The sequence below is a fragment of the Anopheles bellator genome, chromosome 2 (genome assembly GCF_943735745.2).
Source record: "Anopheles bellator chromosome 2, idAnoBellAS_SP24_06.2, whole genome shotgun sequence".
In the NCBI taxonomy this organism is placed as follows: domain Eukaryota; kingdom Metazoa; phylum Arthropoda; class Insecta; order Diptera; family Culicidae; genus Anopheles; species Anopheles bellator.
The window spans coordinates 25,618,800-25,644,791 of record NC_071286.1 but is presented as its reverse complement, the minus strand read 5'-3'; the positions used below and the strand labels follow the sequence as shown (position 1 = coordinate 25,644,791).

Here is a 25,992-nt window from a genome sequence, read left to right as displayed (position 1 = left end):
TGGATCTAGTTTTCGTGAATCATGATGATTTCGTGATTATCCATTATCGTTGTGCACTTCCATTCCATTATCGTGCATGTTTCCATTATCGTGCACTTATATACTTTCTTTTATCACCTTCATTAACGACCATAGTCTAAATAATCGAAACCATATGACGTACTTGAATTGAGAAAAGAGAATATTAGTAATTAGACGTCTACATGCAAAAGTTCAACATCAGGAAATCGAATAATGTTGTAAAACTCACCAATCAAACGATTTAGGTTTTCGCCAAATAAAGAAGATGTGACAAACTAAACAAACTCTCTGCACTATCTATTCGTCAGTGGACTTTATTAGCCTTTTCCAATATATGATTCAAACGTTTCAAATTATCATTAATGGTTTCTTTCGCTTATCACTACTACGAATAAACATCGCAATTTAGTACAGTGTAAATTTGGAGCTAGGTTTACGAAGCAGGCAATCAGTGGAGTTTCAGCATTGCTCCGGATCGAAGCTGCAGAACTCAGCAAAAGCTGTGTGCTGAGCTATCGGGCAATGAAAACACCGAAAAACACATCAAACCAATTCAAAGCCGCAATCGCGTTGGGTCCCAGACGCTCTAACAGCCGAGTGTGCCATTACTAGATCCGCTCTTACCGTATTCCTTCCGAAAGCATCTGCCTTTGCATCTGAATTCTCAATTCCTAGCTACAGTTTAAAAAATGCCATCCTTCTACCGGCTGCCTCCCAGGCGGGAAGAAACCCTGCTAACCCCCTGTTCGTTGGTCTTTAGTTTGTGGCTCCACCACTGGCCCATTGCATTGTTGTGCACTGCTAATCGCTTTTCTTGAATTCCGAATTCGTAACTATTCGCTTCATGCACTGGGAAAGTGCAAGCGACGTGTTTGTAGCCAAGACATTGTGCGTAAATTGAGAGAGAGAGAGAGTTGTTTGATTCCTGCAGATATTACTACTATCGATTGCACATGTTTAAACCGGATTGCCGGATGTTTCGTATTCGACCGGGTCACTAATTCACGGCATGGTAGGTTGCGTTCCATCGAGTGACCATCGATGCTGTTTGGGCTGCAACATCCAGACTCTAGGTAAGTAACAACGACCATCGTTCAAACTTTCACTATTGTTTCATATCGGTTTAGGTTCAATAACAAAATGGAGTTAATCTTACAAAATAATTCAATGAAAAATAAATAGATTTTGGTTTCCCTCCGCTCGGTGGCGCAATCAATAGTACATTCAATTTCACTAAAGGCTTTATAGTGGTACGGCGCGTAACTTAAATTGAGCCACACAGCATTGTGAGTACGCAAGCAAGGCCGGCCGGACCGGCGACGGTGCTACACCTATTGTTATTAGCAAGGATTTATTTATTACGCTGATTGTTTGGTACTCTCATCGCGTTCGACCTACATATCATCATCGACTGAACTTCTTGTGTTGCGATCTTGACGGGGTCCGCTGAGGCCCTCGTTATCGATATGCTTGTACTTAGACTGGCGACTGGTCATAGTGGATGCCGTAATCGTAGGCGCTGCCGGTTACTGTTCCACTGCCTCTTCGCCCTCGATACTATCAATAATAGTGTTTGTTGAATGACGGTCTGCTCGGTTTTGGTACGTGTGCTCTCTTTGGAAGGTTGGAGGTGATAGCGTTGAGGTAACACTGCCTACCATCCGCGTGCCCTGCCTGGTTGTCGGGTCGGGTCTTTCAACCCCCATCTGTCTACGGCTCTCGCGGATTGGAAGACGTCGCCGCGCGGTCGTCGATCTACCAGAAGCCGGAAGATTTGCCACCGGGCGGGGCTCTTACGCGGATGCACGAACGGCTCTCGGACTTATCGAGTTCCTCTGCGAAGGAGAAGATAGAAACAAAATGCATTTATTGATCGGCACAAAAGGAGGTAAAGTTACTCCCGTAGCCTACCACTGATGGAGAAGGTGGACTCCTGCATGTTCTTGGTTCCGTCCGGACGGTGGCCACGAGCACTGTGCGGTGTGCTGATTTGGGAGTCGCCAGAAATAACACTGAGTGCCGGGCCGGGAATGTACTTGTCCGGGAGCCCGTACGCATCCGGCGTGTCACCATCGTGTCCCGACTTCTGGTGCAGATCCAGCCCCTGCAGCCCATTGCGAGCGTGCTTCTCGTCCGACTCGTCGTCCGGCTGGCGTTTCACGCCGTTCACTGCATCGTACACGAACGCCGGATAGACGGGTGTCTCCAGGAACGAACCCTGACCCTCGGCCACGCGAATCAGATCGTTCTCGACGCAGACGCGGCCCCGAACGATCACAAACTCGGGCACACCGTGGCACTTCATGCCCTCGAAGATGTTGAAATCGCATGCCTGATGGTGCGTGGAGGCCGAAATTGTGCGTACCGCTTTCGGGTCCCAGACGACCAGATCGGCATCGGAACCGGGCGCAATGCGACCCTTGCGTGGGTACAGATTGAAGATCTTGGCCGAGTTCGTGCTGGTGATTGCTACAAAGCGCTGCGGATCGATCAGGCCCGTCTGGACGCCCTTCTCCCACACGACGGACATGCGATCCTCGACACCGTTCACGCCGTTCGGAATTTTGGAGAAGTCTTTCAGTCCCAGCTCCTTCTGGTTGCGATTGAACGTACAATTGTCGCTACCCGTCGTCTGCAGATCGTCGCTAGAGTGAAATTAAAAATAGCAATTAACAGCAGACCTTGTAAAAGTGACCCATAGTCGCCGGAACTGATCAACCGACGAAGATGCAACCGAAAGCCAATAGAATTAGTAACCACAGTCTAAACACAAGTGAAAACCGATTGATGGTGCCCTTCCCGGGCGGTCATGCAAACTTACAGCGCCAGGAACTTCAGTAGATGACGGGGCGTTTCCGGATCCTTCCGTATCGGTGGGCTAGTCGTGTAGTAGACCAGCGCGTTCGGCTTGACGTTAGTAAGCGTACAACCGAGCGAGCTGGCCAATGTTTCACCGCAAACGGCCAAACCGCGCCGTTTCGCTTGCGATAGCTGCTCCGCGGCCAATTTGCTTGTTACTCGTGTAACGTACAACGGTGCCTTCGTCTGTTCCCGTGATCCCGATTTTGTGAATTTTGTGTGTGGTGGCAGGTGTACCCATTGTTCGTTTTCGAATGGTATGGTGCGATGCGATGATTTTTCGATGATTTTGTTATCAGCTCCGACCGTGATCCGTTTGAGCGTTGTCGGGGGCGAGTTGTGTTGATGGCACACACGCAAACACACACGCATAGGTAAAGGATGTATGAATCGTGTCAGTATCCAAAACGTGGCCGCATGAGTAAAGATGGTGAGAAAAAAGCGTGGAAATGAAATGAGCTCAGGTTAGTGGTGTATTATATTGCGGATGGCTGTTTCGAATGCAGAATTAGAATAAGCATCCCTCAGGTAGTGGGGATAGCTGTTGATGGCCAGAGGACGACGAAACACACCGGTTAGTATAGCGTTGACCACGACACCGGAAAGAACGTTATTGTACTAAAATCCGCTAAAGTTTGATCGTTTGGGGTGGACTTAGCACTCGATACCCGGAACCCCAGCACTTACTAAGCCAACAGCTTCATTAGGAACTCCGGCGTGGTAGGGTCGGGTCTTAGCGGTGGGCTGAGGACATGTGCGGCCGCATGGTGCCAGCATTTATGCTGATAGTGTGTACCGTCGGTACCGACCGCGGCCGCCAACGTCTCACCGAAGATCCCGACACCATTGTACCGGTGTCTGGCGCGGGCCACCTCTATGCCGGCAGACTTACTCATCACATGCACGACGTACAGTGGGCAGTGAGCCTGCCAGTTTCGGTCCGTCGGGATACGGCATCCATCACGCGATAGGGGTTTATGTTTCAGGAGCGGAAAGAGAGCGCAATATTTACGAGGCAATAGGTTAAAGGAACCGGTCCAAGAAGTACAAGTCGTGCAGAAACATAAGGAGTGTAGAAAAGAAAAAGAAAAGACTGGATTACGACAGGAAAATCGATAGAAATGAAAGTGAAAACGTAAGACCCCGAGAAACGAGACCCGTGCCGATTGAAAGTTCAAGTTCGTGCTGGATGTGATCGCGTGCCTCGTAATGCTTAGCTTTTTACCCCACAATATAGGCTCTTAGTAACGTACCCAGCGACCTTACGCTGTTCCCGTAATCATGACTGGGTCAAGACAAGTTCTTAATGTGCAACATATAAATGACCTCGAAATAATTTGAAAAGTAGGCCGATTGAGCAACTTTTGTAGCACCAAAGTCTAGTGTTTGCCCTGTTTAATATGTAAAGATATTTCAATACGAGAACCTATTTTTTTGATTTCAGACCATTTTTAAAGTCAAATAATGTAAATTGAGCAGCACATGACGGAGACAGGGGACTGGGGTGTCCTTGAAAAAAGATATGTTACAATAGAAGATACAAAGCACTTGTATGGAAATAGACATAAGTGCATAACCGTCCGCTTATCGTGCCTTGTAATGACCGCTTAATTTGTGGGCACAACATTCTAATCTAATCTCCCAAGAGCTCAATTGTCAAACTCCCAAACATCCTTATCCGTCGTTAGTGGTACCGTCACCACCGCTGTGTTATGTAAAATTTTCGTCGACCTTCCACAATCTTATCGTCGAACGTCTCAACTTCAGCCCGTTTTAGTACTGTTTACTGCGGCCCAACAAGCTTTGTCCCCACTCTGGATAACTTTCCTACCCGATGGGGTTTCCTACCCTCTCCTCTGACGGGGTGTCCTAACGTACCTGATGCGCGATGACGCAAGCGCGATTGACGGCCTCCGCTTCGACCTCCTCGGTGCGGCTCAGCTCGTGGCCCTCCGGGCCGGTCACGCCGTCGGCCAGCAACTTAGTGACATTTTTTGCAATGATGTCCCCGTTCTCAGCGTGCACCATCGCGACGGCTCCGAGCTCCTTGCACGTCTCGAACACCTCGTACAGCTCGGAGTCGTTCAGCTGGTACAACCCTTTGTAGGCCATAAAACACTTGAACGAATTGACGCCTCGCTCCTGGCACAGTATCTTCATCTCGTCGCGGACCGACTTCGACCACCAGGTAATGCCGACGTGCAGTCCGTAGTCGCAGACTACCTTCGGGTCCGCCCGGCAGCGCCACTCATCGTAAGCTTCCAGCAGGGATTCGCCCTTTTTTGGCAGCACAAAGTCCACTGGGGAAAGATCGGGACAGCGGTCAGAACGGACCTTCCGCGGGGCCCTCCGCGGCCATACTTACGGATTGTCGTTGTGCCACCGGCAACGGCGGCCTTGGTGCCCTTGTAGAAGTCGTCCACCGACACCGTACCACCGAACTCGAGCTGGAAGTGTGTGTGCGGATCGATACCGCCGGGGATCACCAGCTTACCGGTGGCATCTATCGTACGGCAACCACCCGGGACTACAAAATCCGCCCCGGAACCCACGTACCTGCGTCAAGAGACGAAAAGCAATTTATTAGTGCTACTCTGCCCGCCACGGACTAATGGAATGATGGGTGCACGGCCACGGGTAGACAGATCGATTTTTGGCAAACGCTCTGGTATGCTGCGCCGCAAACAACTATGCGAGCCATTCCAGCATTGGCAAAGGGCCAACGTGTAGTTGTTAGATTATAGGCTTGGTTGGCCGAGAAGCCGAGTTTTCCTCCGGCTCCCGGATATACTGCATTACGGAATGCCGCATCAATCTAAGAAGGCTAAGCCAGAGCCGAATTTTTTTTCGATCAATCCCCCTAGGCCGTTCCGAATACTCGTTGTCAGTCTGGCTACTCACCGGACGGTTCCATCCTCGATGTAGACATCCGCCTGTTGCATTCCATCGTGGTTAACGACGTGTCCCCGCTTGATGTACAGTCGGTTTTGGGCACTCTGGAAGAATAGCGGGAAAAAACACGAAACGATACTTCTTGGACTTGCACTCCACTCGCCGGAAGCGGACTTCAATCAACGGGTTACATCGTGTTCCGATTTGGCACTAATCTCCGTGTCTGTTAACTCTACGTTCGGTTCCATGACGTTCGGAATGAGCACTTCGTCGGCCGTGGTACTGGCTATTTCGACTTGAGTTCCGGTTTCTACGGCGCTCGCAGTGTTAATGGCAGTGTCCGAAGGCAGCGTCAAAGAGGATAGCTTCTCGGACGTTGTGAAATCTTCCGTCACTGTTGGAGGTGAAGCAATATCTTGTTCAAATTCCATCTTATCGACACCGGACAAAGGAGCTGTACATTTGGAACAGCTACGCGGTTGAGATTAGAATGGCTATGGTTGCTACGATGCATTCAGAAGCAAAGTACGCTCAAATGTGCTCAATATTGCAACCTCCTTGGGTATATTCGATAAGGAGTTGCTCGATAAGGTAGCACGTAGGAGATCTACGATCCGTATTAAGCCCCCCTCAATCTTTGTCGCTTTTAAAAAGGTTTTCCAAATTTATCTTATACAGATAATTGAAGGAAAGAAGCAGTAATTACCACTCGTTGAAGTTCGAGGTTAGCGGTGCTTCTATGGCAAACTGAGCAGCTGATGTACGGTCCGACGTCATTGCAGTGAAAGTTGCATTAATTATCTCACCCACAGCAATTTCAAGGATGAAAATTCCTTTCCGTTTACTTTTGAAGCGTAATCCACCATCAGACACTGCGCGTAGCAGAACCGTGGAAGCACGCACTTCAATGGCGAATTTTCACGCCATCCTTTCACGCGGCTGGCGGCACATGAACACGCGCGCCAGACAGCGGGTGGCACCGGGCACGGCTCAATTAGTCAGCAATCTGAGGCCGACCGCCCGGTACTTCTTCATCTGGACACCGAATGTAAACTGGACAACAAATCGGCGCTTAGAGCATTCCGCCAAAGAGGCGCGCAAGAAACGGGGCACACATCAAATGGAACACGCATTCGAAATGAAGAAAATTAATCTCTCCCGTTTACCCCGGAACGAAACGGGTGGCCAAATAAATGGCCAGTTACCGATCGCTCCGGGGCAGCCCTCGGGAGGAACGTGAACAAAAGAACGCCAACACGGATGTTTCGAATTTTCGTGTTTCGAAACGCTGCCAACCGTAGCATATTCCGGGAGATTGCGGGAAATTCGCCGCACCGCGGGGCGAATAATTGATTTTCTTTCCACACTCTCCCCGGGTGCGCTTGAGGCGGAGGTGTGGCGATAGAAACAATTAAAACCCTGAGCGGTGTGCTGAGATGCTGCGATGGGATGATAATCTACCGGGTCGGTCGGGCCCTTTCAGCAACGGGCGAAGGCATGTTTCGGGAGCATTAACACATAATGGGAACCAACGTGAGGTGGGCTTGCTGAGACCATGGCAGTACGGAACGTGTTGGAACCGTTAGCCGCGGTCTCCCATATGGTCCGTCCGAACGACGGACGACGGAATGGTGGTCCTTCAATCGCTGAAGCAGCGAGCAAACCACTTGAGCTAAGTTGGTTCGAAGGGGACCTGTTATGTTCGCGCGAGATGCACTTTAGCATCTCCCTGCCGAGGGAGGACGCAGGCTAGAAGCTTATGCGTTCACCAAGTTCCTCCGCACCAAGTAATCCACCGCAATCATTGTCAATTGAAAGCGAACTAATTTATTTCGACATTGGTTCGACCAGCGGATCGTAATCTCCATTACTGGCGGACTTATTTGTTATATAAAATGTGGAACCCCTCGGTGGAACTCATTCCCCTAAAGTACGCTTGCGAGCCACGTACCGCGCTTCCGGTCGTATTTTGGCTCCGATTCATTAAAACCCCGTTCGCGATTATGCAGCACGGCTCGGGGGCAAGTGGCATCACGCAAACCGTGACACCATTCCGTCCAATTCCGTGGCCCGACCCGGCGGTTCCTGCGTTCTAACGCCTAATTGTTTATCTCCCTACGCGCATTTAAAGTGTGGTTTGCAAAAGATCTTAAGCTTCGTGGGTGAGGGGGTTAAAATTTAAAAACCACACCGTGGTCCCATCGTGGTGCCGTGGAAGGAATTGGCGATAGCGATCGGCCGGCCAATTGAGCCAATCGCGCGACGGCACGGCGTTGGTCGGCGACCACCCGTTTTCGGAATCGCCTGTCTGGGGAGCCGGTTGTCACAGACGAGCAGAAGCCAATTTCCCAATTAGTGTTTTCAGCCCTGTCTGAGAACGGGGACTGACAGCCGCTTTTCCGCCGCACGTTCCGGAGACTCTGCACGCTTCGAAGTGCAGTAACTGGCATCTTGAAACCGGCTTGTCTAATGTGAAACGCGATCCACGTGGAAGTCCGTGGCAGTACTGGATGGTAGAGTTGGTTCGGTGCCCGGTTCCGGTCCGATAGGCCACTCTAGATGAGAACGAATCAAACCCCGCTCACGTTACTGGCCCACTGATTAGCCACCAAGTGGTGCGAAACTTTCGCATTCAACACCAGCTCGTGGCTCCGTGGAGTGCTGTAACCGGAAGTGACCTACAAGTGGCCGATGGAAAAAGTTAGATGGAACTGGCAGTCGGCGGGAGCGGTGTGTTATGACTATGGTTTATGATGTTGTTGTTGTGTGAAAAACTTCACCTCTGTGGCCTCAGTTCAATGGAGCGATTAAAAAAAACCGGCTAGACCCTTGAAAGTTCTAGCCTGACGTGCCATTCGCGGCACATTTTGCGCTTGTGCCGCGGGCGGGTCCAAAAAGAAGCGCCACAGAAAACGGCATGCAACAAATTGAATTAAATTGACAGTACGAGCCGCGGGGACCTCAAAAACTGAACCGTAACCTTCGCCGTCGGGTCGGGAAAGCAGACGTTCGCTCGGAAACGAAAAGCGAATCGATAATCCCCGCGAAGGCAAATCAAGTCAAAGTAAAGGTGCCGTCGGTTGGCGCGCTCGCGGCGGACACGAGTGTGTAAATGTATGTGAAACAATCCTTAAATGGTTCCCACTCTAACCCTGCAGTCTGCAGTCGGACGGCCGGTCGGAAGCAATAGCGACGCCCCGAATTATTTACCGGACCGCACCGGAGAACGCCGAGTTTGCCGATCTTCCGGTGTTAGGGTGGCTCGACGTTGTTGCGTGATTAATAATTCATGTGCATAACACACCACGGCGCGACTGAGGATGTAGTTTACTGTTCTGTGGCTCTGGTCGCGTGCATGTGGCCGAGGGGTGTGTGGGGAAAGCTGGCTGCTCGTTGGATCGATCCACCCGGGTCCGCCGGGGCTGGTGAGCGGTGGTGCACGTGAGGTTGCATACAGGAGGCGGATTTATTGCTGGTCGTGGATTTGAAGGGACACACCGTGGAGGAACTCTATCCAGAGTTTCGGAGCCATTCACTCGCCTGGTGACGTCAACCCGAGTTCTTACGTTGGACTAGAGCGCGTGTTTAACCCTCGCTATGTTTGAAGTTTCTCAACAGGTGGCTGCATATTGGTACGGGGATAGAATACGATAACAACTAAATACGACAAAGGAGAGTGAGCATTGTGCATACTACACAATCGAATAGGAATGGGGATGCTATTCTTGAATGCTGGACGCTAGTACGCTACCTGCACACAGCCATGAAGTGGGCCAATTTATGCTACTGGTGTCGGTGCTGATTGAATAAAGGTACCCCAAGGGTTATTTCGATTGCGCGCAGAAGTAGACCACCACGGCCATGGCCAACATTGCGTATCGACCATAATTGCCGTAAGCGCAACTAAAGGCAGCTACTAAGCCGCCGTTCAATCAAGCATTTGATATCGCGGGAAGGCCAACAGCACGGCTTGTTGGCAGGTTGTTGCATGTTTTTTACCCTACTTGCCTCGTAGCACGTTAATCCGTCCTTATTGCAATTAGCAAATGGTTCTTTCTTACGTTGCAGCACTACTCGTTTTGATGCGTTCACTTGAAGTTATGGCGATTCGTTGGGCCTCGCTTTTTTGTCATATCGTTGTGATAACTACGGTCTTTTTATACATTTTGAGAACCATTAAAAAAGGGACGGTTATTAAAAGAGGACGAATAGAACGATAATGACGAGAACTGTGGGATGCGCATTGCAGCACAAAAGCTATCGTCAGCTCGGTGTGAGAAGCAGTAAAGCCTGTTGGAAGTTCTCAACCAAATCATTTCAATACAATCGCATCAAAAACAAGCCACTAAAATCAATGTTCACGGCTGCTACCGATGAGCTTTGCCTGTCTCATATCACGTTTTTTGTGGTTCCACAAGAGTGTGGCGTTTGTGTCCGATTCCGATTCCCACGGATTCGATAGCGCGGCTTTTTCTCTCTACTCGGTAATGGTTTGATAAATGTAAGCTGCATCATGTGCTGCTAACGAGGTGAGAAAAGTGGAACTGGAAAACTACTCCACAAAAAACCCGGTTTCCCAACAACCACCTAAATACCACAGCTTACCTGCAGATGAATCGGCACTTTCTTCACTGGGGCCGGCGGTGGGGATGCCATTTTCCGATGTGCTGCTGCTAGGGGCTGGTACTGGCCAGAGGTGCTGCGTTTGTTTGTTGATTTTTCGGTCAAAAGTTTCCGTTCCCTTCCGGTCGGCACTGGAAGCTGCCGTTGGTTCCGCACTCGTGGGGCCGCTCAGAGCTCTATTGGCTCTGTTGTTTTCGTTATTGTTTCTGTTTTGTGTGGTGCGTATTATTTCACACTGTGCTCACTGTGTACGGTTAGCTGCTTAACACCCTTTTTCGGTTTTCTCACTTTTCAAACACTGTCCACTGATTTCCACGATTATCTGCGTTACCAATGAAAGGTGGTTTCATTACCAAAAGCGCATTAGAAACACACTGAGAGCCGCATGGGAGTCAACTTTGGGGTGGTGTTGGTTGAGAAACGAGGACATATTAATGCGAGCCGTCATCTTTGTCGATGTCCCACAAGTTTTCGGTGTGGAAGCGGAATTGGTGGTCCCTCGTCACCAGCTGCTGGACTCATTAACGTCACCAGAGTGGAGACTGCGGCGAGGACCGAATCTGGACGCAAAGCAACCCCGAGATTGGACGCTCCAGCGCATCCCGTCAGCAAGTCCCGTACCGGGCTATTGAATAATAGTCATCTTCTCGATGGCACGGTCACGCTCCGGTACGACCGGTTTAGTTTTGCACCTCCCCGCCGCTTCCGCCGGGTCTGTGGTCGCCGGCACCAGCAAAAGAAAGAACTCTACCGAAACAACGGTTTGCGTTGATCCAATTTGTGACGCCCGCTTAGCCGCCCACGGAGAAAAGGTGCTCGCCACCCCCCAAAGGATGGTGTGAAGTTTCGCCCGCCAAGCCGGGTGACGTTGTAGGCCTAGGAGTTAATGGGGTACCCGGTAGTGCTGTAATTTGATTATCAAAACTGGGCCGGTCGTCTTACTTTTTTCTCTATTGTAAAATACATACGTTGAGCTATCTCTTTGCTTAGAACTGCGTCTGGGAGGGTTAGCTTTCTACTTACGAATATTTTGGCCTATCGGTTGATCTCTAGGTTAGATTTCCTAGGGTGTAAGATTTAGCGAAATAACGGTCTAGTGTTATGCCGGTGTGTTTAGCGCCATTTTTTTCCGCTGGCAGACCGTTTCTTGGCCAGTCATCCGATTCGAACTGATTATCGACTTAACTCCACACCATGCTCATCATCTTGCAATTTGTGGCTTTGCCTGTTAAACCTTCCATCTTTTTCCTCTGAACCTCTTTAGAATAAACCAAACCCAGTAATACAAAATTTATAATAGAAGTACTATTTAATATACAGATCGCTCTAAGAGACTCCGTACAACATAACCGTACTATCCAGCGAACCGTTGCAAACTCCAACATAATGCTGCAGTCTCCCCATTGGAGCCTGTCAACCCAGCGGAATAGGGGTTCACCGGACCACCAATCTGCGGTCAGCTCGGTGCGATCTCGTCTCGGCCAGCATAACAACATTCGATTCCACGATCCACTCCACACAGCAACAACCCGTAACAAACACAAACACACGGCAACGCCTGCCAGGCCTCGGCACACACGCGTGGCAGAGTCATGTTTGGCGCATGTTTAACGATCGCGCTCGAAAGCGGATCGAATGAACGGAAAGATGGCTCGTACAGTGCGTGGACCGAGAGTAACCGAGAATGATGGAATGCTGCGCCGAAAGGTGGACCACGCCGGGCCATGTTTGGTGAAGTCATTAATACTTCGGGCCTACGGGTTTCGGTTTTATGCTCGCCCCATGGGAGCCATTCGGTGTGGGGCCGGCCTTTCACAGTAAGGTGATGCTGCGGCATACAAAGACCGTTGTACCGCCGAGTTTAATCACGGAACAGGGGCTGGTCAGGGCGTTGCGTTTCTTTGGCGTTTAGCTAGCAGTGGTCCCATCTGTTGACACTGCCCTCTCACAGTTGGGCGTAGATAAACATCCGCGTTATTCGGCTGATTATGTTGCCATCATAACGACGAGAAAGTAGCACCCGAACGACAAGGCACTTATCGACTGGAATCGAAGAAGGTTTCCAATCGAAGGTACGATCTACGATCTACCAAGAAGTCTCACGTGGGTGCGAAAATGCAGTTCTTTGCTGTTACGACATCACTTTACCGTCGGCGAAGCTAAAGTAAATGTTTGGCAAACTTCAGACGCCATCGACCATTTGAGGAAGAAAATGAAACTGCCCAGAACAGTTTTGAAATGTTTATCTATGGCCGAAAGATCGTGTCCGTATCGCCAGGGGCGCTGTGACGGTGCTTTTCAGAGACCGTTCAAAACATCGATAATGTTCAAAAGGCACCCTTCAAGGCGAGTCCAATCAGTTCAATCGGGAAGAGATCGATTTGAAGTGTGAGGCTTATAATCGCATCATCATCATCACCGTTTCGTGTCCGACAATCAAGGACCAGCAAAAGGGCCATTCCTAGGAGCGATAACGTTTGTTGATTGTCTCATCAACCGGTTTGATAGGGCCGTTCGCGGTCGCCGACTAGCACCGTCCGAAAGCCTGTTCTAATCAATGCCCACCCATCGCATCCCTGATTTGCCCGGCGCCATTTTATCAGCGGCAGGTTCGAGTGCAAAATTGCCCGAACTTGCCGAACGGTTAACCGGAATAGTGCAGGCGCTACGAACGGGAGTTGCCAGCTCACACAGGAAGGCGCTGAACCATGATCTACCGCAATCGGACCGTGGCGAGCCCAACCGGGCCCGAATGCGTAATTGAGCGCCATTTTGTGACTTCCGTGCAACCTGAGCCATCCGCGGGGGCTTAACTTTTCGCGACATTCGTTTACCCTTTTTGATCCTTTTGCAGCCATGCCAGGGCGATGGTCTTTCCATTTCAAGGTGGCCGTATGCTTCCTGCGGTAAAAGTCATTTAAAGCGTTGCTCTACTGCGGGGCCGCCGTGATGACGCCGCGATGAAAACCGTGAAAAACCTAAAAATAAAACTCATTTCCCTCCCGGTGCTGGGTGGACCCGGTGTGATTGGGTGTGGTGTGAACCGGGCGCGTCGAAAATTGCTCTCACATAATATTGGAGATCGTCGACAGCATCCCACAGGATTAGAGCCGGATTTAAGACAACGCATCGTGGGTTCGAGGTCGGAATCGAATGCCGTACAGCTTGGAACGTGTCCCGTTAGCAGTCCAACTGGGGGGTTTCCCTCGTTTCGTTCGAAACTCCAATCGCCGAGGGGTACTGTGCCTGATCGGCACTGTGTTCCTCTTCCGCTTCGGTTCCAACACCGCGGGATTGAGAAGAGCAATTTATTGGTTCATCGTCTAATTCGGTGGCTCCAATCGACGCTACCATTTTTGGCCGCACTGTTTTGCTGCAGCTTCTGTCTTCTGACTAGTTTTTTCATTTCCATCTAAGCAAGCTGATTCTCGGTGAGGGTTTCCACACACTCTCTCTCTCACTGTCGCGGTGCAAACGAGAGACTCGAGTCTTTTCTCACTCACTCACTGCTCTCACGCACCACCCCGTAATCAGTTTTCCGCAGTTTCGTGTTGGGTGAAAATTGAAAAATTCATCTGGGCAACATCTGGGTTGTTATCACTTTTCACCATTCGTGCCCACAAACGGTTGCAACAATTGCATTGGGCCCGCATTTAGGGGAACCGTTTTACGATCCTTGCCAACAACGTCGTGAAGATAGCCACCGCACTTGCCCGGCCACCCATCCATCGCAAGCGTCCCCTCGCAGGAAGGGAAGTGGTCGAGAAAAACCCGTACAACCGTGGCGAATGCGAAGGGGGCAGGAAAGAAACACCAAACCGCAAACACACACAGACACATACGAGTAGGAAAACTACGCAGAAACGAGCGGCGGAAAAGCTAGACACTCCGAAGGCGACGCCTACTGGGATGGGCTGATTTCAACCACAACGGGGCTCACTTCCGTTTCGTGTTTCTAATCCGTTTAATTTTATCATTCGTTTATCACAATGCCCATTGTGGTGGGCGTCTCGGACCACACACACACCCACACGCGCCCACGTTTTGCACGCTTTCAGTTGTGGCACACTTCCCACTTTTCCTTTGGCATCCAATTGCTCAGAGGAGGAAAACGATGTGGAAAATGTGAAAAAAAAACCGTTCATACCGTCGGGCGGATGCGAAACACTGCGACTCGAAAGAGGTACGTTCGCAACCGAGGGCAGAAAACAACGAACTGGACGCCGAGAAACTCACCCTAATGCGCGAGGTGCGATTCAATTCCTCCTCATGCGCGCCGTGTGTTTGATTAGCGGTAGAGGAAAAGAGAGCGAGAGAGAGAGTGAGCGCGAAAGAAAACAACCCGCGAGAGAGCGTGACAGGTGACCGAAGAGAGAGAGAGAAAGGGCGCCTCTAGGCATGCGTAGGAAAAGGAAAGCCGTTGACTGTTGCAGTTGTTTGTTTTTGTCGCCGGTCGCCACGACGAGACTTTCTGGAACCCCTTTTCTCTCTTCAAATGCTAAATTAATTAATTCGTAGAATAATATAATCTGTTCTTATGTGATAAAAGTCGCAATAGGAATTTAAAAAAATGTTTCGTTTCGTTTTGTGCTTTGTGATACAATATTGAACTGATACAGAAGAAACTAATAGGGAAACATGCCCACGTTAAGGGCTCACTCGGCTTACAATGTGAAGGGTTTTGAACAGCAATTTTTTAAAGCAAAAAGACAAACCCGGATTTCAATTCAATGCTCTGGTTTATATTCATTGATTTGGCGAGGACTAGATAGAATGCAAGTTTCCTTAATGACCGTGAGAAATTCTTAATCCCTGCGATCGAACAAACGTTGCGGTATTGCACTACTTAAGAAATAATGAATAACCCTAGGAAGTAACGTGTTTTACGTTTAACTGTTTAAGCACTGGGACGACCATGGTTTGGGCCTTCTCCACGTGTGTTGTTGTGTACGATTCTGTTTCGTTTTTTAAAACAATAAAATAAATTGGCAAATCATTTAGCCTACAATTAGCGCATCCAATCGGGCGTTTGGAACACTGTGACACAGCCACAGTTACTCCTCCTTGGCATGATGGTACTTAACGAAGGCAATGGCCGCCAGCTCTTTGCAAAACTCCTCCAAAACAACAATCGACTCGAACAGCGGATCGTTGATTTCCGCATCGTCCTCCTCGTGTCCATTTTCGGTCGCTCCCTCAACCGGATCGCAGTCCTTGTGATACAACGGTGGATTTGATAGCAACCGACGCCCCGTGTCCTTGATCTTCTCGTGGAAGTTCTCCACCCGCGGGATCTCCGTCAGCAACTGGCGGGCAAGGAACTGCATCACGGACCAGAGCGTGGTGGCACCGGTCGCTACCGGGATTTCTGGGTTGAGCAAAATTTCGTGCAAATACGGGTGCGGGAAGAGGGCCAGCTTGGACAGGATGGCAATCACTGCCAGATTCAGCTCGTACGCCTGGGTGTTCATCTGTTTGACGTGAGAGAACAGCAGCTTCAGAAGTGGCCCCTCGTAGAAACTCTCCTCCGAGATGCCACTGTCGCCGCACGTGTGCATATCCCCGCTACGACCGTCGTCCGTACATTTAGGGCGCGGTTTTTTTGCCAACTTTACGGGCGGCAATGGAATGACCGTCATCAACCCGCTACCGCTCGGACACGGCTCATTATGAGCCGCCAAAGGCGACGGTTCGCCACTGTCCGGCCAAACCGCTTCGACGGGCCAGCTGAAACCGCGTGTTTTCTTTATCCACGTCTGGTAGTGGCGGTTAGCATCCTGCATGTATTCTTCGTAGCAGATACCTCCCGCATCGTTGATGATTTGCCGCGGAAGCAGAAGCAGGAAGCTGTTCAGAAACGAATAACGTCACGATTGTTGCAAGAATAGTACCATCCAATAACTCACTGATTGATAACCCTCAGAATGTTGCTCGGCGCCAATGTGCGTGACTTGATCGGATCGTCGGCACTGCCGCGTCGTCGCTCACGGTTATCCTCTTCGTCGGACCACGATTGAATGGTTTGTGCGTTGCCATCGTAGTATCCACGGTTGTTGATGTAGAAGAACAGCATTCCGTGCAAGATCTTCTCGTGCGGGTTATCCAACAGCGACTGTGGAGAACCAAAGCATTCGAATTGTCAAGCGTTCCCGTGGCGCGAAATATTTTGGCCAACACACAAACCTCGACAAACTGGAGCGTTGGTAGAAGGATGTCGCTGTTCTCGTGCGCATTCTCGATCAGTATCGTCAGTAAACAATTGTTCACATCCAGCAGCTCATCCTCTCCGACGAGCCAGTGGGCGATTTCTGCCGATAAAATGATCGTTTAGTTTCATGTGGGCACTCTTTCTTGGGATTCCCATTCCAGGCCAACTTACCATCCAGCAGGGCTTTCGATTGCGTTTTCTTCACAATCTTGGCCGTCAGCACGAGTGCGAATGGAGCGAAACATCCTATAAGTGTGGCCTCCACGTAGTTAATCAACATTTCGTCCCGTATCCGCGGTCCTAGCACTGGTACAATCAGTGCACTTTCCTTCATTAGACAATCACAATAGTCCAGCCAGCACAGGAACGATGTCAGCTGGTAGCGCCCGATGTAGTGCGGTTGCTCGGGATCGCGAGGAAACAGTCCCCACGTAACGTTTGCGTCCTCGATATCCCCCGTGTCCATGTCTTCCGGGATTTGCTGACAGTTGGCTGCAAGTCGGGTCGCCATCATGGTGCAAAATCGGCTGATACTGTTGCGAATGGCTTTGCAAGATTTGCGCAGCGTTGGCAAAGACGAAAGTATGAGCACTCCCTCGCAGGCTCTCACGACGATCGTGCTGTCCTGTGGATATGAAGGAGAGGCTATTAGTTCTTGTCTAAATATACCGCAAATATACCTAAATAAATCTCGATGCATACCGCGCTATCAAGGTAACTAACAATGGCGTCGAAAAGGATAAACTGGTCCTCATCGTCACAATCACAGCTCTCAACTTCGCCCTTATCACTTCCGGCAATCGGCTGCTTGTCGCCAGCCTGTGACTCCTCCTGGTCACCACGGTCTTCTTGGACCAGCGAGATTCGTCGCGTATCGTACTCCACTTTCGTGCTAACGAACAGCGGATTGTTCACGGGCGCCTGTTTTGCACCCAGACCCTTCCAGTTGGATAGCATCTGAGCGGAGTGATGATGCGACTTAAGGAACAGGTTCACGAGAATGGAATCCTTCCGCACTAGGCCTGCAACCGTTTCGAGGAACAGAATTTCCTCTCGCTCGTAGGGCGATGCAATGGTGCCACTGCAGAGTTCCACCAGCCGCTGCACCGGTTGAAAGACACTTGCGTGCCCCAACGGGGGACACTTTAGGCAGGAAAGGAAACGGCGGATCCAGTTCAGCACGATGTAGCGGGCACCGGGTGGCGTGTCGTTTACGGCAAACTCTACCAGCACGTCCAGTGGCCGGTTACTCAGCACGAACTCCATACACTCTGCACATTTTGTCGGCTCCGTGTGGGACTGGGATGAAGTCGGGGTGGAACTGTCGGTAGAGGTGGACTCATCGCTGGGACCGGTGCTCGCTGTGGTGTGAACTTCCTGCTGCTGCTCTTCGCGTATCAGGATCGACAGCATCTGATCGAGATGCACCGGAATGTTCGTGTCGTTGATGTGGATCTTTGGAAGGGTTCTGTCCGCTACGTAGAAGTTCTTCACCAATCGGTAGTGGTAGTCGAAGTCTTGCAGTGCCGTCGGGGGTGGTGCGAGCTGGCAAGTAGAATGAGCCTCGCGGTTAAATGTCGGTTTGGATAACCCCTACTGGTGCTACTTACCACATCGGCCGCCGTCTGCAGAACCTCCGACAGTTTACCAAACATATTATCGATTTCGTTCCACTTTCGGCAAAGAAACATGAACTCGGCCCGAACTGGTTTCCGTTGTGTCACGTGTTGGGTAATCACAATTTAAGTAGACATGCTTTCGCCACAGACTAATCTCTGAGCTCGTTTGCACTAAATTTGCAGTCGTGTTATTTGCAGGTGTTAAGTTACAGATTAGTTCTACTCCATTCGGTTACGATTTGTGGATGTGTTTTGTTGTTTTCGTGTTATTTTCGTGTTGTCAATCTGGTTTTGACGTTTACGACGAAAATAAAAACCCAAAGCTGGTGAAACGTTTCTAGCAGTTATTCTAGGTGAATGGCGCACGCGAGAAAATTGGATTTTACAAGAGACTCTTTTCAATGGAATTAAACTCTAGTCTATCAGCCATCCGCAATCCGTACCCAAGGCTAAATTATTCTCAAAAGTATATTAAATGACCTAATTTTATACAACTATTCTACCAGGTGATTGAAGCAAGCCCTTCTATTTGTTCTTGCGTTTGACAGTTCTGGCTTCATCGTTGGGTGAAAAACATCAAGTTGGCACAGCAGTGTTTACGTTTTATTTTTTGCCGGTGTTTGCAGAGTTTTTAGACTGTAATTTGGCACAGAATGGGTAAAGGAAATAAGTGATAATGGAGGTAATTTCACTAACGGCGTCTTAATTTTTTTTATTTTCTGAAGCTGTTCCCACAACGGTATCCCTGGCGCTAGCATCCGTCTCGGCAGTGCTGATCTTTTCCGGCATGCAAATGTACCGTCCCCTGTTAGCATCCTCACAGATAGCGACGATTTTCGGTGGATATCTCGGGTCCTGGCTATTCGTTCTCTCTCTGACGGTAGGTTTGGCCACGACGGCCACCAACGGAACACTAAAGTGAGTTCGAATGATTGGTTTTCAATAGGCGGTGTCCAACTTGGAAGCAGTCGTGCTGGGTAGCGGATTCCAAGCGAAGTTCTTTCCGGAAGTGTTGTTCTGTCTAGTTGGCGCCCTGTTTGCTTGCGGCATGGTCCACCGTGTATGTGTTACGTCGTGGTAAGTAATCCGTTTACAAAAGCACACGCTTCTCAGGCTTGAAAGTAATCGCTATTTTTCGCCTTTCAGTATTCTGTTCTCGATCGCAGCGCTTTACTACGTCAACAAGATATCCCAAAAAGTGCACAACGTCACGGCCGTCCAAGTGGACAGTTACGCCGGAAAGAAGAAGAAAAAGTAGAACCGAAACAACTGGACTCGCAACATTCTCAGACGGACGGAAGGAATGGACGGGTCACAACTTCATCACTCTTTATACGTAGGATTATTGCTTAGCACTCTCCCGAAAGTCGCCGTTGCTATCACATAAGAAAAAATATAACATTCTCCATTTAAAGTATTTTCACGGTTTCACGGTCGTTTCGTTCGTTTGGGCAACATTTTTGGTTCGTCTTCGATACGGTTTCGGATACGGTTTTCGGATACATTTGGCCAGAAAAACAATCAATTCAAACACGAGGACGTTTTTGCGTTTTTAAATATTGTTAACTAATTTTATTAGTTAATTATCTAAAGATTTTCCACCTTTGCTTCACAACTTCTTCACGGCTCCTCGAACTGATTCCTTACGTTCTTACACAATCGTGTGTGGTTTTCACGTTAGTATTTTTCATTTTTGGTCGATTCATCATCCGAATCTTGTTGCGGCGGAAGGGCTGAGACTTTTTTTGAACCCATTTATTCTCCGCCCCGCGTAGTGTGTTAGTGATGCGTCTCAGCATTAGTGTCGTCTATCCAAAGAAAAACAAAAACAAGTCATGTATGGATGTAGTACTATCAAAAATGGTAGTGGCCGCAGTACCCCGTCCGGTACACTACACGCTCTACTATGCGCTGCTACATTGTTACGTGGCCACGCGGGCCAGAGATTACGTTTGCATTATTAGTACGACCGCCGGGCGACGAGGAATAGACACATTTGTAAGATTAGTTGCACTATTTTCTGTAAAACTCGCTCTCCCATTATTGTTTAATATTGTGGTTTGTCACGAAACATTCCTAAACAACGCAAGAAAACCGCCTCAACGGGAAGGAATCCCTTTTACTATCGATGGTAAAATTATTGCATCGTGTGAGAGGATTTGTTTGGTTGTCGGTCGACAAATAGAAGGTAGTTTCCGGCGACGGCGGTATTGGAATGGCAACGGAATAGTCTTAAATTAAACGTAGAGTACGGGGTGTGGGAAGATACAAGGTGTTTGGCCATTTGCTATTGGTTCTTTCATTGGGATGCGTTGGGATGTGCGCGTTTTCGCGGATACTTTACATGAAACCAAACCACATCCGTAACGTCGGAGGGGTAAATATAATTCTACTTTTTACACAATGCCTGTTTGGTGATACATGACTAGCTGTAATGATAAAGGTGCAACGGACGAAAAAGAAAATGTAACGGAAGCGTCCAAGAATGTCCTTCTTTCTGTGCCGGCTCTCCTGTTCCAGGGGAGGGTTATAAACGAGCAACAAAATAAATAATTGTGTAAAAGCTGCCCAATGCGCTTCGTGTTTTGGCGAGTAAAGTATTATTCTAAAAACGTTTCTCAAGGATCATAACGTGGGGAATGTGCTTGGATGTGGCTGTTTCCCTGTCGCTGGTTTGAGTGTACCCCGACGACCACTAGAAGGTCCGTTCTAACCGATCGATATGGCTGATTCATTTCTAGCGGTATGCTCCAGTGGTGCGGCCGCATTGTTGTGGGGCCCAACCAATGGTTCTTTGAGTTACTTACAATCTAATGCTTTGTCCTAGAAGAGTTCTACGTCAAAAGTAACAATCAACACGGTAAAAAACGAACGAAAACAAGGAAATGTACTGTTTAAAAAATAACGATGGCTTCGCATACTAAAACGCGTAACAGGTTACTGCTCCGTCCGCTATCGTGTTCTCCAGTTTGCCGGTGGCCCCTCTACTTGAACCCTTATGGCGGCGGCTCGTCCTCGGTTAATCGATTTTCAATGTCCGGCCCTCCGGACACAACGAGTGCGACGGGGATGCAATTCAATTAATCATCATATTATTAGGCCCAAGCGGCCTAGGACCTTTTTGCGGGACGTGCCGCCAGCGATGGTTTCGCTTTCAAACTGTCATTTAATGTTCTGCTTTTTTGCGTTTCGATTATTCTCTTCTTTTCGAGCGCCCAGTGATGCATCGCTCTACAACTCATCCCGGCCCATTTGCTGCTGATTTATAATTCATTATGCTATGCGAGACCCCTTTTTTGTCGCCGAATGACCCCATTCGATTGATCGGTTTTGTGACACTTTTCTTTTTTCGATCAGTCACAAGCTGTAATCGGCCCCGGGTGGAGTGATGGTGGAGGCCATCATCGGGCTGTTGCGGGACTGACAGCTTTCAAACACAAATCGTCCCATTTGTCGGTCCTGCTGACGCGCCGTAGTTATGCAAAATTAGCTATTAGCAACACGGAGAGTAACACAGAACTGCACTCTGGCCCAGCATCGCGGCAATGTCCCTATCAATTTGTTCTAACATTCAACGATTATAAACTCGCCGTTGGAGTGATGGCTAAGGACGTCCATTGCCTCGGATCACTCGTCTGCACACAACCTCCCGTATTGCACTACAAAACCTAAGCCACCGATATTTACACACACCTTGTACAACCCGAGGTCCGTCGGGGACCTGCGTTCGTTACCACTGCCGTTCACTAATTGATTCCCTGCGCTGCATCATGATCCTCCTCTTGCTTCCTTAACGTTCGATTCCTCGGGGTTTCCGTGAAACCGAGCACTGAGGTACGAAGGCGGGAATAGCGGCCATTCGGTTTCGTAGATGGGTTTTATCATTTTTCATTCGGTTTCAGGGTCCCTTTCTCGTAAGCTCAAACGAACGCGCACTCGAAGGTCGGCCTCTGCCGGACACTACCAAAAGCCGCCTGCGGACTAATTTAGCCCAGAATAAGTAAAGTGTTCCTTTGCCCGTCCTCTGCCCGATCGTTGATCGTTCGGAGATCGATTACAGTAAGAGTGGTGGTGAAGATATGTAAACGGACAGTGACGTGATCGAGATATGCTACACTTGCGCGACTTTGCGTGCGAATGGATATGTGGTCCGAGGAGAATTTACTGATAATTTTGATATGATGCCAGGATATGTTGGAGGAAAAGGAATAAAAAAATCTCTACTCAACGTGGACAAGAGCGTCCACTGCTTGCTTCTTGCATTATTAATCTAAATTATGGTCTGCGTTCAGCTTATGGACTACGTTTAACAACCATTTTCTCGGCCCACCGCCGCTCGGTTTACGGTGAAAAGACACGCAGACTGCGCAGCAGCGTGGCGAGCACGTTGGCCAGACACTCGGCGTTGAGGGCGAGCTGGCCAGCCCCGGCCGGCCCGACCCGGACGCACGCCAGCTCCCGGAAGCTCGAGGCGACATCGTGCACCTTCAGCACGATGTTGCGCGTCTGCAGCGGGGCGGACGTGTAGCGCGTCAGGTCCTGGGCCAGCTCGGTGATGCGCCGCAGCGCCGACAGGCACGCGGTCAGGTGCTCGGGCAGGTTGGTCAGGTTGGCGTCGGACATCGAGACGACCAGGTGCTTGGAGGCGGTCACGAGGTGTAGCGATTGGTCGGTCAGCTCGTCCCGGGCCTGCTGGAACTTGGCTTCGTCGATGCTGGTCCCTCCGCCGGCAGCCTGGGCCGCGGAACAGGCCGCCGCAACCTGGTCCAGCTTCACCAGCAGTCCCGCCATCGCCACGTCCGTCTTGGCCATCAGCGTGTCGACGTTCAGGACGTGGCCATTTTTGTTCGACAGGATCGGACTGCCCGGGTTGCTGAATGTGATGGCGGAGGTGGCGGGGCTAGTGACGGCCGCCGGCAGGATGACGGGTGCGACGGTCGCCGTCGGTAGGGACGCTTTGCGGGCGAGCTGCGGCGAGCAGAGGAGCGTCAGCGGCGGCCTACTGTCGCTTGGGGCACTCTTCAGACAGACCGGCGGGCAGTCGCTGTGGGAGCGATGGTGGCCGTTCGGGGCGGCCGGCACTCCCAGCTCGTCCCGGTTGAAGGCCCGCTCGATCTCCCTGTAACAGTTGGGATTACGGTGAAGGTGCGGTGAACCGATGCCGGCCGTCCGCACCGGCGACGAGTTGGCCGAATGGGACGGCCCGAGGTGAGGTTGTTGCTGGTACTGGTGGAGGAGATGGTGGTGGTGGTGGAGATGGAGGTGCGGTGGCTGTTGAGGCTGCTGCTGCTGCGGTGGCGGCAGCGGCAGCAACGGCTGCTGCTGTTGGTGGAGTAGATGCAGGTTGTAGGCGGCGTGTGGGTTCTTCAGAATCGGGACCGGGCTGCGCAGGGCGATGCAGGGTTTCAGGGGTACCGGAGGTAGTGGCGGTTTCTTCGGGGGCAAACTGGCCACGAACACCGGTGGGGGGGACTGCTCGAAGCGGGGCGGCAGGGTAGGGGCCGGGTCCAGTTCGTAGTAGTTCCCGGCGGCAGCGCCCGACCCGTTCACCTTCGGCCCGGGCGGTGACCGGACCGGTGACCCGAGTCGCAGCTGGAGCTCCGCACTCTTCGGTGGCCGCTGCGGTGGACTCGGTGCGTGGGGACAGGGTTTCGGTGGAAGCGCCAGGTTCGGGGCCGCGGATGCTTCCGCGGCCAGCACCCGTTGCTGCTCGTTCGCCTCGCCATTGTGCTTGTCCTTTGACTTGGACTTGGCACAGCACGAGAACGGCCCCTTCCGGTCGACGGTCGGATACTCGATGACGTGCCCGTTGGAGCCGGCGGTCCCGTTCGGTAGGGACCCATTGGCGACGGTGGGTCCCACACCTACGTTCGTTACACCGGCAACCGAGGCGGCGACGGTGGCCGCGCTTGCCACCTCGCCGTTGCTGTACAGATCGTACTCGGTGCTGGGGACCGGGCCGGAACCACCATTCTGGTGCCTCATCTCCGGCGGGTAGTACACCTCGAAGCGGCCCGGATCGTAGGCGAAACGGGCGGCCAGCAGGGCCACCTGCCCGTTCGGAACCGGCACCTCGCTGGAGACGAGCGTCGTGCGGGGCGCCGGCCGCGGCGACTCGGCCAGGTTGAGGTTCTTGGCGGTGTTGATGTTGTTGTTGTTGCTTACCCTACTGGGATTATTGGAGGTGGCATTGGCGGCGCCGGTGGTGATGGTGGTGGTGCTGCTGGAGTTGGGTGTGGTGCTGTGGTGGTGGTGGGCAGGTGAACGGGAGGTGACCCCGTTCGGGACGGACGGGCGATCGGTCTGATCGCCCAGCCCGGGCGGTGGAGGAATAATGTACGAGAGGATCTCCTCCGGCGTCAGCTCCACGGCGGGAGTGACCTTCTGCGTCGGAGGCTCTATCGTTACCTGCTTGAGGAACTCTTCCAGATCGCCCGCACCGAGGTTGCCGGTGGTGGTGGCAGCGGGCGGCGGACCTCCCTTGCCGCCCGTTCCATCGTCAAAGCCGGTAGGCGGGACGCTGAGCACGTGCAGGTTGTCCAGCTCGTCCGGCGTCTGGGGCGGTGGCAGCGAGCGCAGATCGATGATGTCCGGGTCCGTCTCGATGATCGACTCGTCGCCGAGCAGCTCGTAACCGTACAGGTCGGCCAGCTTCTTGGCGGCCAGGTCCGTGCCCACGTCGCTCACGTCCCCGAGCTCGCTGGCGCTAGCGCTCGCCTCCTTCAGCTGGCGCAGATAGTCCTTCAGGTTCAGGTCGCGCCCGTCCGTGCCGCTGTCGGGGCTGTGCAGGCCGAAGCTGGTGCGGATCGTTTTGTTGCGCAGCGCACCCGGCGGTTGCTGTTGCTGTAGCGCGAACTGGGCCAGCGGGTGGGCCGCGGTTTGGCCCGCGTTCCGGTGGATCGGCGAGCTGTTCGGGGTGTAGAGTGACTCGGAGTCACTCTCGCTCTGCGACAGATCGTTGCCGAGGGCCTGCAGGTCGCTCAGGATCTGGCTGAGGCCGGATATCTTGCGCTGGCCTTTCGGCGTGTTCGGGGCCGACCCGGGACCACCCTCCTGCAGCTTGCCGTTCATCTCGCTGAACGGGGCCGTGTAGATCGAGCTGAGCCCCTTCGCGATCCCGTCCAGCCCCTGGTTGATCGTCTCGGTGAGCAGCGTCAGCGAATCGCTGTGCTTCAGCACTCCCGGCCCGTTGTCCTCGTTCGAGCTCTGCTTGCTGCTCGTCAGGCTCTCGCAATCGCTCTCGTCCACGTCGACGGACGTTTCGCGCCAGAAGTTCAGCTTGCCGCCCGGCTTCACCTCGAACTCGTGCCCGTAGTCGCCGTGCTCGTTTAGGTAGCGCTCCGAGCTCTCGACCATCTTCTGCATCTCGGCCACCCGGCGCAGCACCTCCTCGTTGCGCGCCTCCGGCACGGCCACCGGGATGCCACCGATCTTGCGCTCGAGCCCGTCGCGTGACACGCGCAGCTCCCGGCCGGCGTCAAAGTCGTACTCCTTGAGGCTGGGGCGCCCGTTCCGGTTGGCGGCCCGGGCACTGTTGGCGTTCCGGTCGCAGTCGTCCGACCGGCTCGACGAACTGATCGACCCGGTCGCACTGCGGAACCCGGTGGAGTGGTACGGCGGGGGCATCAGGAACGCGATGCTGTGCGTTTGCCTCTCCGTCGGCAGATAGCTCCAGTTGTTGTGGACCACCGTGTGCTGCGACAGGTACGGCGGAGCGATATCTTCGATCTGCACGTCACGCTCCTGCTCGAGGGGCAGCTCCTTACCTGC

At 51.7% G+C, this 25,992-nt stretch overlaps 4 protein-coding genes across 6 annotated transcripts in view; 1 reads left to right on the top strand and 3 right to left on the bottom strand.

Annotated features, from left to right (window-relative positions):
• Nucleotides 1–329: 329 nt before the first annotated feature.
• On the bottom strand, nt 330–14,600 carry LOC131212596 (dihydropyrimidinase). 3 transcript variants are annotated; one of them, XM_058206517.1, is made up of 8 exons: nt 14,543–14,600; nt 10,378–10,717; nt 5,782–5,876; nt 5,246–5,436; nt 4,759–5,180; nt 3,568–3,806; nt 1,933–2,666; nt 330–1,856 (listed from the first exon to the last, which is right to left on the bottom strand). In XM_058206517.1, exons 2-8 carry the CDS (start codon nt 10,426–10,428, stop codon nt 1,777–1,779), a joined length of 1,812 nt encoding a protein of 603 aa, XP_058062500.1. In that variant the 5' UTR covers nt 10,429–10,717; nt 14,543–14,600; the 3' UTR covers nt 330–1,776. The 3 variants fall into 3 exon arrangements, with proteins under 3 accessions (XP_058062500.1, XP_058062502.1, XP_058062501.1); XM_058206519.1 differs by lacking the exon at nt 3,568–3,806 and adding an exon at nt 2,843–3,066; XM_058206518.1 differs by having other exon boundaries at nt 10,378–10,791; nt 14,543–14,587.
• A 526-nt stretch (nt 14,601–15,126) lies between these two features.
• LOC131212081 (FHF complex subunit HOOK interacting protein 2A-like) lies at nt 15,127–18,438 on the bottom strand. The gene is made up of 6 exons (XM_058205814.1): nt 18,214–18,438; nt 17,306–18,148; nt 16,775–17,228; nt 16,579–16,703; nt 16,302–16,507; nt 15,127–16,242 (listed from the first exon to the last, which is right to left on the bottom strand). Exons 1-6 carry the CDS (start codon nt 18,292–18,294, stop codon nt 15,450–15,452), a joined length of 2,502 nt encoding a protein of 833 aa, XP_058061797.1. The 5' UTR covers nt 18,295–18,438; the 3' UTR covers nt 15,127–15,449.
• A 342-nt stretch (nt 18,439–18,780) lies between these two features.
• Nucleotides 18,781–19,875, top strand: LOC131212082 (protein KRTCAP2 homolog). The gene is made up of 4 exons (XM_058205815.1): nt 18,781–18,879; nt 18,948–19,102; nt 19,169–19,299; nt 19,369–19,875. Exons 1-4 carry the CDS (start codon nt 18,876–18,878, stop codon nt 19,478–19,480), a joined length of 402 nt encoding a protein of 133 aa, XP_058061798.1. The 5' UTR covers nt 18,781–18,875; the 3' UTR covers nt 19,481–19,875.
• A 2,688-nt stretch (nt 19,876–22,563) lies between these two features.
• Nucleotides 22,564–25,992, bottom strand: part of LOC131207253 (uncharacterized) — a 57,902-nt gene continuing 54,473 nt past the window's right edge. Inside the window, exons 11-12 of the mRNA XM_058199864.1 lie at nt 24,515–25,988; nt 22,564–24,442 (exon numbers count right to left, since the gene is read on the bottom strand). Coding sequence (XP_058055847.1) covers nt 22,564–24,442; nt 24,515–25,988 — 3,353 coding nt within the window. The remainder of the gene's footprint in view (nt 24,443–24,514; nt 25,989–25,992) is intronic.

What these genes read in the sequence shown, in the direction of transcription:
- LOC131212081 (XM_058205814.1), bottom strand. Translation starts at nt 18,294, where the DNA reads ATGTTTCTTTGCCGAAAGTGGAACGAAATCGATAATATGTTTGGTAAA. An exon ending in ATCGAAAGCCCTGCTGGATG is followed by an intron (nt 16,704 to 16,774) that starts GTAAGTTGGCCT and finishes TTTTATCGGCAG; the next exon opens with AAATCGCCCACTGGCTCGTC. An exon ending in ATTCTGAGGGTTATCAATCA is followed by an intron (nt 16,243 to 16,301) that starts GTGAGTTATTGG and finishes GTTTCTGAACAG; the next exon opens with CTTCCTGCTTCTGCTTCCGC.
- LOC131212082 (XM_058205815.1), top strand. An exon ending in TATTCGTTCTCTCTCTGACG is followed by an intron (nt 19,103 to 19,168) that starts GTAGGTTTGGCC and finishes GGTTTTCAATAG; the next exon opens with GCGGTGTCCAACTTGGAAGC. An exon ending in CGTGTATGTGTTACGTCGTG is followed by an intron (nt 19,300 to 19,368) that starts GTAAGTAATCCG and finishes TTCGCCTTTCAG; the next exon opens with TATTCTGTTCTCGATCGCAG.
- LOC131212596 (XM_058206517.1), bottom strand. Translation starts at nt 10,428, where the DNA reads ATGGCATCCCCACCGCCGGCCCCAGTGAAGAAAGTGCCGATTCATCTG. An exon ending in ATCGAGGATGGAACCGTCCG is followed by an intron (nt 5,437 to 5,781) that starts GTGAGTAGCCAG and finishes CTCTTGACGCAG; the next exon opens with GTACGTGGGTTCCGGGGCGG. An exon ending in CTAATGAAGCTGTTGGCTTA is followed by an intron (nt 2,667 to 3,567) that starts GTAAGTGCTGGG and finishes ATTTCACTCTAG; the next exon opens with CGACGATCTGCAGACGACGG.